General features: G+C 42.9%; 1 protein-coding gene and 1 long non-coding RNA gene across 2 annotated transcripts; one reads left to right on the top strand and one right to left on the bottom strand.

The window, feature by feature from the left end:
* Positions 1-1,797: 1,797 nt before the first annotated feature.
* LOC122458644 lies at positions 1,798-2,073 on the top strand. Its single transcript, XR_006278746.1, has 2 exons — positions 1,798-1,916; positions 1,947-2,073. It is a non-coding gene; the product is annotated as an uncharacterized LOC122458644 (long non-coding RNA).
* A 44-nt stretch (positions 2,074-2,117) lies between these two features.
* LOC119851274 (fatty acid-binding protein 5-like) lies at positions 2,118-9,626 on the bottom strand. Its single transcript, XM_038390853.2, has 4 exons — positions 9,459-9,626; positions 4,148-4,320; positions 3,025-3,126; positions 2,118-2,374 (listed from the first exon to the last, which is right to left on the bottom strand). The coding sequence occupies exons 1-4, from the start codon at positions 9,532-9,534 to the stop codon at positions 2,324-2,326; spliced, it is 402 nt and encodes a 133-aa protein (XP_038246781.1). The 5' UTR covers positions 9,535-9,626; the 3' UTR covers positions 2,118-2,323.
* Between the last annotated feature and the right edge of the window lie 4,311 nt (positions 9,627-13,937).

Here is a 13,937-nt window from a genome sequence, read left to right on the forward strand (position 1 = left end):
TAATCCTAACTATACATTTAAAATGATGGCATCTAAATTAGTTGTTACCACTCAAGAAAGATCTTGGCATCATTGTGATTAGTTCTCTGAAAACATCCACTCAGTGTGCAGCAGCAGTCAAAAAAGCAACCAGAATTCTGGGAATAATTAAGAAAGCGATAGATAATAGGACAGAAAAATATCATTTTGCCTCTATATAAATCCATGGTACACCTACATCTTGAATACTGTGTGCAGATGTGGTCACCCCATCTCAAAAAAAGATATTGGAATTGGAAAAGGTTCAGAAAAGGGCAACAAAAAATTAGGAGTATGGAATGGCTTCCATATGAGGCAAGATTAATAAGACTGGGACTTTTCAGCTTGGAAAAGAGATGGCTAAGGGGAGATATGACTGAGGTCTATAAAATCATGACTGGTATACAGAAAGTAGATAAGGAAGTGCTGTTTACTATTTCTCATAACACAAGAGCTAGGAGTCACCAAATGAAAATAAGCAGCAGGTTTAAAACAAATAAAAGGAAGTATTTCTTCATACAATGCAAAATCCATCTGTGGAACTCCTTGCCAGAGGATGTTGTGAAGGCCAAGACTATAACAGGGTTCCAAAAAAACTAGATAAATTCATGGAGGGTAGGTCTATTAATGGATATTAGCCAGGATGGGCAGGAATGGGTTTGCCAGAGGCTGGGAATGGATCACTTGATTACCTGTTCTGTTCATTCCCTCTGGGGTACCTGGCACTGGCCACTGTCAGAAGACAGACTACTGAGCTAGATGAACCCTTGGTCTGACCCAGTAGAGCCATTCTTAGTTTCAAGTTTACTCAGTAGCATTAGAACATGCTATGTAGTCCTGGCACACCACATGAATACATCACAGAAATCTCTTCAAAAGTTAGGGAAGCTTACCAAAAAAGGAAAAATACAAAAAGGGACCAAAAATGATACAAGGATGGGCCAGTCAAAAAAACTGATCAAGAAATATAAGACATATGAAGAAAGCATCTAGAAAAAAAAACTTGAGAACTATAATCCATCTACAAATACCTGCAGATTTAAATAAAGGGGATCATTCACAAACTCATAAGAAGAAATGGCCTAAAGTTACCTTATGGAAGGAAAATTTTAGGTTCCATATTAGGTAGCATCAACACATAGAACAATTGGTTAGTACACCAGACAGTATTTGCAGTGGCTAGCTAAGACATCAGTAGGAATGAGGTAGTGATTAGTTCAAAATGCAAGCAGTGAGTTTATGACTATAGGTTTTTCTGAACCTACTATTTAGAATCCTGTTAAAATTTTGCCAGCTAGTCTTAGCTTTCAGAACAAGTTTGTTCAGTGCCATCAGACTAGACTAATAGCAATTTCATACGATCTGTTTTGACCACTTCCCAATTATTAAAATAACCAAGACATTAATATGTGATAATTTATTGCACATGTGAGCATATAAACTGCATTACCAGATGTTTTGAGCAAGTAAAATTGAGGCTTTTAAGCTAAGGAAATATTTCAGTAATTCATGGTTTAGAATTTTCAGAATGTTACTAAAAAAGGAAATAAGAAAATGTTGCTGGAAAATATTGCTATTAAGAAAAGGCTATTAGAATAGAAAGTGTATTTTCATATTAAGGCCTCCTTTCAGCAAAGCACTCGCTTAAGTTTTATCATGTCTATTGGCCCCTAAATGTACAAGATGACTATTTGGGTTAGGGGGTGTTGATTCTTACCAGAAAGCAACCAACTAAAAAAAAGTGTGCTCAGCTGTTTAAACACAATGGATAAAGTTTTCCTCATTTTGAACCAGTTCAACTCTACTGATTTTGCAAAAGGCACTATCTTAAAGTGGTTAGAAAAATTCTGCACCATAACAATGATTGTTCCACTTGATACAATTTTATCACCTTTATCGTCAATATCGTAAATATTAATAGCTAACAGCAAACTGCAGTTTGCTGTTAAGTGTACCTTAAGTGTTCCAATGAGATGATATCCCTATCATCTGATGTAATACTGATTTTAGGCTCCCCTGCATAACTAATGAGCTTTTATAAATCTTCACCTGAAAGAAAACCCCACTATAAATTAAAATTCCACTATATTGACAACAGCTCCACTTCATGTATCTGAAAATTTTATTTAACAGCCACCATTCAGAATAGTTACATCATAGCTTTGAAATATGATTGCACACAGCTATGCAGTTCACTGAAATACTACAAAACAGGGAAAAGAAAAAAACTGGAGAGTAGAGGAGCTTTGTTCGCTAAACTGAGCTGGTTTCTAGCAAGCTCCAACCCAGTATGGAGACAATGTCCTCATGCTTTTTCGTAGATTCTCTTACACTTGCAGCCATTCATGTCGCATTCCTGGAAAAACAAAGAAATTCAATAGTGTATAGGCCAGTGGTTTTCGACCAGGGGTCCAGGCCCCTCTGGGGGGGCCACAAGCAAGTTTCAGGGGTCCACCAAAATAAACCAGAGAGCAGGACTAGCATTAGATTCACTGGGGCCCAGGGCAGAAAGCAGAATCCCAAGCCCTGCTGCCCAGGGCTGAAGCCAAAGACCAAGCAACTTTGCTTTACAGGGCTCCCTGAGGCATAGGGCCCTGGGCTATTGTCCTGCTTGCGACTCCCTAATGCCTTTTAATCTACTGAAAGCCAGTTGTGGTGGCACAGTGAGCCATGGAATTTTTATAGTAGGTTGGGGGGCCTCAGAAAGAAAAAGGTTGAGAACCCTGATATAGGCTAAATTACTGAACACAGGGATGCAGATGGCAGTTTAAAATAGATTGAGTCTCTTTTAAAGTTAGATTCCTGCTATAGTCTACAGTCTTGCAGTACTGAAAATGCATCCGATGAAGTGAGCTGTAGCTCACGAAAGCTTATGCTCTAATAAATTTGTTAGTCTCTAAGGTGCCACAAGTACTCCTTTTCTTTTTGCGAATACAGACTAACACGGCTGCTACTCTGAAACCAGTCTTGCAGTAGTCAATGATCAGAAAGTAGGAATGCACTCACCACCACCAGTTTCCCATCCTCTATCTTTCGTGTTATTGTGGACTCCTTGCCATCCCACTGCTGGAGCTGAGTCAACGTGTTACCATTTAAGTTGACAATACTCTGCAAAGAAAAGCAGGACTTAAATATTTTACTCAGTCTGAGTGGAGGTGATGCACTCCCATACTCTACTCCAAGGCTCTATTGGAGTCAATGGGAGTTTTGCCATTGACTTCAGTAGGGCCAGGATTTCACTCAATTTCTCATGGCTCCTGTTCTTCCATTACTTTGCTCTTGTTCAGTCACTGCTTTGGCACATTTATACATGAAACATGACTTCAACAGCATGCACAATTTAAGTGAACAAGACCTGCTTAGTGTGCCAAGTTAGTCTCCTCATACATGTCATCTACATTTGAATGTAGCACTTGGCTGATATGTTGCCAGTGCACAGGTGAGTGGGAGGGTCTTGGCAAGTGGTCAGCATTCACACAAGGAGATAAATTGGCCTGAGAGAATCCTATGAAGAGGGAATAATCTTTCACCCTCCACCTACTCCTCCCAGGTATAGTCCCTTTAATCAGTCAAGTTGAAAGCTACTTGAACTCTTGTAAAGATGGGGAATATGGAGTCCGAGTCATATTTAAATTTACTCCCTATATAGGTTATTCCACTTGTTATGCAAATGTGAGATTGGATCGTCAGATTAGTTGTAGGGCCATATCCTGCTCCCATTAAAAATCAAAAGGCTTTTTTGACATTAACTTCAATGAAAGTGAACTTCGGCCTTTGGTATTTTTAACATGGGTCTGGAGAGCTGCCAGTTTTATCCCAAGGTGTGTCACTGAAAATGAACTGTAATGAACTGAAAAATGATTAACCAAACATCAGGCTTTATTTGGTTTCAGTATTTTACCATTTGTAGACTGGTTAGTCCATAAAAACTGATGGATTTCAATGGGGCTTGTGATGACAGAAGTACCCACCCACCACCACCAGAGCAGGGTACTACTCAACATAAGAGTGAGGGAAACCTGAATTGAATCCATCTATAAACCAGCCACTCCAGTGGACTGGGTGTATTCAAACAAACAAAAAAAAAAAAAAAAAAAAACAACACACACCACACACCTCTTGTACTAACCTGAACTTTCCTGCCGTCTAATGTATTTTCCTCACATTTCTCACCCAGCTTGAAGACGAGCTGTGAAGATTTAAAGGTGCTTTCTGTTTTTATGGTGATTGCATCTCCATCCTTGATGATGTAAACATCTGGTTTGGCCATGCTCCCCATTTTCCTCAGGGCTATACCCACACCTACAGAGCAAGAGCAACAGCATATAGTAGAGGGGACAATTAAACACTAAGCCCACATAGAGAGAGGATCCCTTTTAATTATCCAGGGCGAGGGAGTAGAAATTCATTTTGCAGACTCATTCATCCTGAATACTCCTGAGATCTAAGTTGACTCCATTTCTCCCCCGTAGGACCTGCAAATCTCCTGAAAAGCAGTATCTGTTCATACAAACAGATGTGGAAGGTGGAAAAGGGGAAATAAGCTGTAAAGTAGTGTTCCTTTAGAAGATTGTGTCCAAATTTAAGTGACCTGTGTTTAAAAAGTTCTCCAGTTGACTTTTCAAACTGGAAAATTAATCCACTTTCATATTTATATACAATTTACATTTAAATGTATATTCATTATGTAGATGTATTTCTTCTAACTTACTTATGGAACACCCAGCTGTCTCTAGACATGTGTGTAATAATAAAATGCACATTCAGACCAATGTCAAAAGTATTAAATCCCCCCAAACTAGAAGACTCCCCTCTGCAGAAAAAAAGCTTAAAGGAAAAATATAAGCTTTGGAGCACGACTTGAAATTCAACAAAGTAGTCCTTTAGCACACTACTAAAGGAAGCACTTGGTGCCTTCATCAAAAAGCACCTTGCCTCCAACCCCTCTTGATTAATCCAGTGAGTGCTTTACCCAACTCAACTCACTCAACAGGTTTCAGGCTTTGGGATTACTCAGGACTTTCACCATGCAGGGCTTTATACAGCAGCTATTAATCAGCCATTTAAATTGCAGCCAACAATAAACTGGAAGCCAATGCAAAGCTCCAGGGTGACATTCTTTCTTCAAGAAGTGTCACCAAGTAAGACAGAGCTGCATTCTCTAGTAGCTGTAGTTTGAATAGTCTTCAAATGCCCTTACATACAGCACAGTGCAGTATTCCAAAATGAAGCTAAGTGCATACATTACTGTGGTGAGATCTGCATCCAAAACAGAAGGGCCTGGATCCACAAAGGCATTACAATGCTCAGTATTGCAACAGCTAGAAAGTCACAGAACACGCTACAATCCACAAAGCCTGAGTTAGGCACCTAGGCTCCCAATACAATGCATGGGGAGAGACATGTGCCTTCAAATGCAATCCACAAAAGCTAGCATGCTAGGCAGGCAGCTACCTAAGCTAGCCATTGGGAGATGCTCAAGAGAGGGTTGTGTACTAAGCCCCTCCCAGCTCATCGAGATAGGAGCCTAAGTCCAGGCTGTAGGGCTGTGCCTATCTTTGCTTAGCAATAGCGATCCATGAACAGGAAGCTGATGCCTGGAGTCAGGTGGCTCCAGTATCTAAACTGTTTCTTGCAGGAATGGGTTAGGTGCCTGCCTTGCTGTGCACAAAAGAGCTGGAGGAGGAGAAGCCCACTTAATAGCTTTAGCTCAGTAGTTAGAGTACTTGCCTGGGAAGTGGGATACACCGGTTAAATTCCCCAGTCTGCCAGAAGTGGGGAAAGAAGGGACTGAACAGGGGCTGCCCACTCCCCTGTTGAAGCTGCTCCACTGTGGCGAAATAGTGGAAGAGTGATTGGAGCAAGGGAACTGGCCTGGGCAATCCCACATGGGTACTCTAACCACTGGACTAGAGAATTATTCTGTCTCTGGCCCAATGACTATACAAGTATTTATACTCAGTGAAACTCATGGGGGGGGGGGGGGAAGAAGAGGTGGGGGAGGAAGCAGCACAGAGAGAGAGAGAGAGAGACAGACACACACACACACACACACACACTGCAGCATAGGTGCTGACTTCTACTGGCACGGGTGGGTGCTTGACCCCCCACTGCCCTCGACCCCACCCTGACTCCATCCCTGCCCTGCCCCCTCCTGCCCTCATTCCAACCTCTTCCCCAAACTCCACCCTCTCCCTGTCCCTATTCCAACTCCTTTCCCAAATCTCCACCCCAACCCTGCTCCTCCCCCTCCCTCCTGGAGCTTGCTACAGCTGTTTGGTGGCAGCAAGCGCTGGGAGGTAGGCAGAGAAGTGGGATGTGGCATGCTGACGGGAGGAGGTGGAGGTGAGGTAGGGAGCTTGGCTGCCAGTGGGTGCTCCAGCTCCAAAGCTGCCATGGAGTCGGCACCTATGCTCTGTAGTCCAGTGGTTAGGGCTCCCATCAGGAAGGCAGAAGAGCCAGGCAATCTTGAGACCCAATCATGACACAGGTGAAAGTGGAAACATTACAAAGAGCTGGTTCTTCGATGGTAAGATTGTAGGCGAGGTCTGAAAATGTGAAACTGTAGCTTGTGCAGACATGCAACTGCTCTGAAGGTAATATTTAGAACTGATCATCTGGACAGGAACGGTAGAAGGAGTTGTGTTAAGTGCCAACAATTTCTTGCAGACTATATTTAGAGCCATTCACTCTTTCAAATATATACTCCTAGCAAAATCTGCATTCAATCTTGCAAATGATTCAGATTTAAAATCTAAATTCACATGGAGCCTAAATATGCCCTACACTAACTTAAATATGCTTTTAAAAAAGTGTTGATAAACATGTTAAGGGTGGTGATAAAAAATAAGTCAGAATTCAGGCTGATACCTCTTTTCACACTTGTTTTCTGGGGGCAAATGGGGTGGGGAAGACAGACATGAGCTAAGGACCTAGTATGTTCACTTTAACTTTTTAATTTCCCAAGTGTGTGGTTGACTTGTACCACAAACTAACAATTTATTATATTTTGTACTTCACAGAGACTGTCTTTGCAAGGTCTGATTTTAAGATCTTGATTTAGATTTTTTTTTTTTGGAAACAAACATTGCCTGTCTTCACTCTTGTTTAATGTCATAATGCATAGCAGGAAGTTGTATTGCTTCGCTATGAATGTTTACAATATCATAAGTTGCACTCTTTATGTGGCAATTTATTAACAATTAAACAGTTTATCATTTTTTAAAAAGTTCTTTTTGAACTCTATTATTTAGGGTAGGATTTTCAAAAGTGCCTAAGGGAGTTTTTTGAAAAATTTACCTCAACTCTTAATTTTGCTGTCTCTGGCTTGCTGTACTGTGACAGAAGACTGTACTGCAAGTGGCTTGGCAAGGAGCAGTCACACCACATTGAGCTGCAGTAACGCCATTAAACTGTTGTAGCCAAATGTACATTTCCCTCCCCCAGGCTATCTGTATAGCCAGTCCCCCTGTTCCAATTACTCTTTCATTATTTATCCACAGGGGAAGAACTTCAATGAGGGCACCTCACATCAGAATATCCCATAACCCATCTTGAAAACATGACCCCAAAAGATTCAAAACCCATTAGGGAAATTAAAAGGACCCCAACAGTTTTTTAATTCAATCTCAGAATTGGGAGGAGGGGGCTCCCTTGAGATTTCTGAACAGTCAAGATTGGCAGTTGAAGTTAACTTAAACTGGGAGGAAGTTTTCAAGGAAGAAAATACTTGGGCTAGAGTGTGAATTGACTGGTGGTGCTACCACTGGAACTGTTAAGGAATACAGATTCTATTGCTAGATGCAAAATGTAAGAGTCTCTTCAATGGTATTTTGTATCCCAATAGCAGCTGCATTGATGTGACCCCTTCTGATAATCTACTATCAGACAAATTCAGGTGAGAGCATTACAGTGCAAGTTTAAAAGAAACTAGGAAGAGGCTGATAATTGTGTGTTATAGTTGGGGATTTCCTACTCCATTCTCTTCTCATTCTATCATTTACCCACCTGCACTTAACACTAAAGACTGTCATTTAGCTGAAAGCCTGCCTGCACACACACAGGTTTCCAATCTATTATTGAAATGTTAATATAAGGAACTGTGAGCTAGTCAGTTTCAATCCAGTGTGCTCTGATTTTGCAGATTTAATGCACAACACAAAAACTCTCAAACCAGATAATACGCAAGCTACTTTGTTTATAACAATAAGAAATTCAAGGTGTATATACCACTGAGTCCCAATCTGCTCTCACTTCCACTGATGAGAATCTGGAGGAATTCCAGTTATTTCAGTGGAACTGAGAGCAAATTATGTCCAGGGGCTTAGACATTCAGCAAACCACGAGGTTACAAATGCCTCACAGCAGATGCTTTGTTTAGGCAAAATGAACGCACAGATGTATTGGTGCTACCCGTCTCAGGTACAGCATAATACTGACATGCACACATGTTCATTTTCTCTATAGTGGATATGATTTTGTTTTCTGTTCTCCCCTTTCCCTAACCCCAGAGCAGGGCCAAAACCAGCCCACGAGGTCCCCTCCCCAGGAGGGCGTGCTCCGCCCAGCACCAGCTTAGCCAGCGGGGGAGAGAGGCTCTTGCTATTCAAGCCATTGCTCCAGGTCGCACGGCTGCTTTTATGTTGACGCCCTGGGAATCCTTTCCCTTTATTTAGCAAGCTATTCCCGGGCGGCTCCTAGCATCAGGCACTGAGACGCCCCCGCAGACCTTGGACAGAGCATCTGAAGACGCCGGGCACAAAGCTTTAGAGCCCAGATGAACTAGCAGCGTGGAGCGAGCGCCGGGGGCCCAAAGAAGGGGCCCCTTAAATCTTAGGTCCTTCCCCCCCCACATATATATATATATATATATATATATCCAGGATCATACAGACAAGACTAATAAATTACACAGGTATACAAGTGAGCGCACGGTTTTTCCTTCCAGCAGGCAGCAACAATGGGATTTAGTCCTAGAAGGGAGCTGCAGCTCACGAAAGCTTAGGCTCAAATAAATGTGTTAGTCTCTAAGGTGCCACCAGTCCTCCTGTTCTTTTTGAGAGGCCAGCAAACCTCATTTCTTCCCCCCAAACAGCCAGGGAGAGCCTGAATGAAAAGTCCTCGCCGCTGGGGGAAGAGATCGGGACATTCCTTTATTTTCTATCCAGGAGCAGAAGGAGAGAGCCCCAGCACCTAGCCCGCCCGCCCCCTCCACCTTCCCCTCCCTCCGACGGGGATCGAGGATTTTGTCCCCCACATGTTTTATGCCACCCAATGCATCCGATGCAGTGCGCGGTAGCTCACGAAAGCTTAGGCTCAAATAAATGCGTTAGTCTCTAAGGTGCCACCAGTCCTCCTGTTCTTTTTGCGGATACAGGCTAGCACGGCTGCTACTCTGAACCCGTCCACACGGTCTCTCTGCCCCGCCAAGGCTTCCTTACCCAATTCCTTCATGTAGTCATCAAAGCCTTCGCTGGAGGTGAGGGTCCACTTGCCTACAAAACCCTCGATGCTCATCGCGCCGGCTCGCTAGGAGGCGTCCCGCAGGTGGTGGAGGCTGGAGGCGCCAGAGGCGCCTTTATCCAGACGCCGCGGAACATGCGCTGCCGGAGAGAACCAATGGGGACCGGCCACGTCAGGGACTCCCACCCCCGGCCCTCGCCCCCGTCGCTCACCAGCCTCCGGGGCGCCGGAGTGGAGCGAGGTTCGCGCCGCCGCCGGCCCCCGTCAGCGCCGGCCAGCGGAGACCTGCCGCCGGCCGGCCGGCCGGCGAGCGCGGGGAGGCGAGGTGGCGTTTCTGCCGCCTTGCCAAAGGCAAGTGCTCTGGCCACCGGAGCCCGAAGGAAAAGTGCACCCCGCGGTGCCCAGCGCAGCGCCCCCCCTCCCCGCCCCCCGAACATCTGCAGCCCGAAGAGGGTCACAGCGGGGAAAAGGTAACGCTACAGCCACCTGCCTCCTGCCAGTTCGGGTTACCAAGCCCCCCAGAGTGTCCCACCATCACTATAGTGAACAAGTGCCACGCACGCACACAGGCGTCCAGACCCTGGGGCCTACCCCTGCAGCAAAACCCCCTGATCCGGCACCTGCATCCTGCTGGATCCAGCCAGATCTTGGCTCTAAGACTCCAGATTGTAGTGACTAATTAAACAAGTCTAGCTGCACCTGGACCGTCTTGCATTCTGGCAAACGAATGCCACAAAAATGCAGAATCTAGCGCATGGATCCTACTAGAGCCACCCAATTTTGGCTCACGTTCCAAGGCCTGAAAAAAGAACAAGTGTAGCTGCTCTTACTGCACCAGAAAGTCAACTGATCAAAATACAAAACCTGGATCCATGGAGCTTTGCCATTTCTGGTTCCGACCACCAAACTGTATGATTTGTTATGAATCTTTTTTTTATGGTAGTGCCTGAAGATCAGCCAAGAATGGGTTGTGCTAGGCACTGTACAGAATAGTAGACAGTCCCTGCCCAAAAGAGCTTACAATCTACATCTAAATAGAAAACAAGGATAACCATTCCTACTACACTGGAAAAATTGCACTCCCCATGCATCCCAGCCTAATAACACTGGGAAAATGCATTTCTGATACCTGGACCTTGCCAATTTTTAATGACAATGCTCCCAAATTCTACTAAATAGACAAAACATAGCAGCTATTAGCTACCGCAAAGTGGCACAGAAGCACCACAAAAACATGTAGCTGGCACCTCGACACTACTGAATCAAGCTAGTTTTTTGTTCCCAAAATTCTACCAGCTAAGTAGAGGAGTGCAACTGTTCCAGTTCCACTAAAAACTACAGATCCCAAGTGCATCCCTACTCAAAAGCACCCCAAAGATACATATGCAAGTTCTGGAGTGGCTGGATCCTACCACCTTTTTGGCCCCCACACTATCAAAACAGACAACACATGGTGTCACTCCTACTTGACCAGAAAAATCCATGCTCCAGCAAATCTCAAGATGCACCAGGGTTGGGGCGTTTGGGTGCAGTAGAAGCAGCTACACTTGTTTTCTATTAATGCCATGGAATTTAAAGTTGAGGATCAAAAATTGAATGAATACAGCAAGATCCCTGTGCTGGGTTTTTGCACCAGGATACGTCAGGGTTCTGAAGTGTTCTGGTGCAGTTGGAGCAATTGGTCTTGTTCTCTCTTTAGGCATTAGAATTTGCTGCAAAACTAATCCATGAAGCTAGCTGGAAAATTTTGAAATTCCAAATTATTCATTGAAAAAAGGGACATATTTTTCACCAAAAATCATCCCATTTTTTGATCAGCTCTCGTAATCCACCAGTGTTTTTTTTAAAAAAAAGATTCTGTACAAATCCAGTTGTTCAATCCCATAAACTAAACAAGCAGTACAATATTCCCTTCCTGGTGGCACTGGGTTGTCAATTACTGCTCTATATGTCCTTAATCTTCAGTAACCCTATTTTTTAAAATATGTGAATAATGTCTACTCATAAGAAAGCAAGTCACATTATTTTCTTGTCATTAAATAGTTAACTTCAAACATAAACGCTTCAGTTTCCTTCCTCTTTGATCTTTCTTGCTTGTGCAAGTGGATCTGAGTGGGTTTTAAATTAGCCTGATGTTTGCTATCTATTTCATGTCACAGCAGCTTCTGTGCTGTCAGTCTGGTAGCCTTGATTTCAAAAAGGATAAATTAAAAACCATCTGATTACAGATCAAACAGACCATCTGTTAGTCACAATCTTTAATGTATTGGGAAGCACTGAGTCTTCTTTCTTGTGACTGAGCACAAGACAGCAGGATACGCCTTCCTAGAAGCAGAAATCCTGCCTTTATTATTCCATTGCAAAATATTAATTCCTGATCCAGGACTTCTTAAGTCCTGTCTGCAGAGGGTTTACTTGCTCATAGACTTCTGGTTCACCCTCTTGGCAATACAACAGGGGAATGGAAAACACTCTATTTCCATCTATTGGTGAGATAATACTCCTTTACCTGAAATGTAGGTATACAGCTAGAGATCTAGTTACCCATGTATCTATAGTGATGACAATTCTTGTAATTTTAGCATAAGTCTTATGATATTTGGTATTTTTCTTAAAGTCCCAGCTCCAGGAGTCATGGTAATATGCGAGAATCTTAGCTTTCATTTTTAAAAAGTATCTAGCCCTACTAGTTTGCAAAGAAAGCTTGAAAATCTAACCCAACTGTACCCTAAGGCACTAAGGACAAATACAAATTGTCCCAATTTTTAAAGTAAATCAAATGCATTTTAAGATGGTCCTGTGATTTTTTCAGGGGAAATGTTGTCTAATGATTTTTAAATGTTTGGGATTGGCATTGTTAAGTTGTATCTATATCTCCAATAGTCAAACTTAAAAAAAAATTTCCTTGACATGGGAAATACTGCTGGAACTGGTGATAGCTCAGACAAGAGAAGATACTTTGTAATGTGACCAGTGTAGACATATCTTTCTGCACACACGTGATTTGCGCTACAACATATTATTTATGTTTAATTACTTTACATAGTGTTGATATTGGCCAAACATATCAAATGTGGGTGAATGAATTTAGGCACCTAAATTCATATTTAGGTACCAAAATAAAAGTGGCTGCATTTTCAGAAATGCAGAGCTCTCATTGGCTCCCACTCAAATTTCTCTTCAGATTTCTCTCTATAAATCCCTCTTGAAGTCTGCGTTCAGGTTGGCATCAAGTTCGGACTACCTTAGAAAGAACCCCTCTCTACTGGCCAGCTTCCTTTCCACTTCAGCCACAACCAAGGGGAAGGAAAATCTGTACATTTACATTGGAGCACAATGAGGCCAATCCATGTGCCAAGTGCTACAGTTCCAGTCTGGGTAGGATGAGCAGTTTGAGAGTGTGAGGGACCTGAAATTCTGGATGTGTCACTAGTCGATCAATATTGTCCAAGAGAAATAGAATAGAATCAAATTCAGTGCAAAGAAAATACAAAGCCAAAATTAGAGACGCCATTTTGACAGCTTGGGCACAGCCTCAGAGGGATAGTACAGAAGCATGTTGACCCCAAATAGGCAGGTCCTGCTTGACTTGTAAATATTGCTGGCTTGTTGTGCAAGGCATAATTCTGTCCCAGACATTGCCTCATTAAAATGCTCATCTACTTAATGTGGGAGGAACCTGTATAAAGTGTCAATCTGATAGTGTTATGCATGGGCTGTATTTGGCAAGAGAGAAGAACTTGCTTTCCCCTGATGTCTAGAGAAATGGCCAAACTCTCTTTACACCAGACTCCTTATAGATGTGAGGTGGGTCAGCACCTATTGAAGCCTTCAAAAATTGTCCAAAAATATTAACAGCACAAACAAAATCTACTCACCTGCCCTTTAGCAGTGAAAAAGCTAATAGCATTCTACTAGGCCATCAAAAAAAGTTACTCACCTCTTCTACTCTGTGATTAAGAAGAATTTTGCAAGTCTGACTATTTTTTTTTTCCTATTGTGTCTGGGTGGTACTCTGTTGCCAGCTGTGTAGTCACTGAGCTAACAAGATGCAACATGCTGATGTTACACAGCTGATGTGGGGTAAGCCTTACTCAGTTCAAAAGTTATTATGATACTACATCGGGAATTGTGAAGCTATGTGTGACCCTTGACATTTGCATGTCAATACTCTCGCTATCCTTTAGTTTACAGATATTTCAGTAGTGTCTGAGCTCTGGGAAGAAGCTGAAAGATTTGGGTGTGATTCTGACTGCAGTGGGTTTTATGTATAAGTAGGGCCCTACCAAATTCATGGCTATGAAAAATGCATCACGGACCATGAAATCTAGACTCCCCCGTGAAATCTGCTTGTGTACTTTTACCTTATACTCTACAGATTTCACAGGGGAGATCAGCATTTTTCTCAAACTAGGGGTCCCAACACAAAAAGGGGTCACAAGGTTATTGAAGGGGGG

This window comes from Dermochelys coriacea, chromosome 2, assembly GCF_009764565.3.
Source record: "Dermochelys coriacea isolate rDerCor1 chromosome 2, rDerCor1.pri.v4, whole genome shotgun sequence".
Taxonomy (NCBI): domain Eukaryota; kingdom Metazoa; phylum Chordata; order Testudines; family Dermochelyidae; genus Dermochelys; species Dermochelys coriacea.

What these genes read in the sequence shown, in the direction of transcription:
- LOC119851274 (XM_038390853.2), bottom strand. Translation starts at nt 9,534, where the DNA reads ATGAGCATCGAGGGTTTTGTAGGCAAGTGGACCCTCACCTCCAGCGAA. An exon ending in TGACTACATGAAGGAATTGG is followed by an intron (nt 4,321 to 9,458) that starts GTAAGGAAGCCT and finishes CTTGCTCTGTAG; the next exon opens with GTGTGGGTATAGCCCTGAGG. An exon ending in AGGATGGGAAACTGGTGGTG is followed by an intron (nt 2,375 to 3,024) that starts GTGAGTGCATTC and finishes TTGTTTTTCCAG; the next exon opens with GAATGCGACATGAATGGCTG.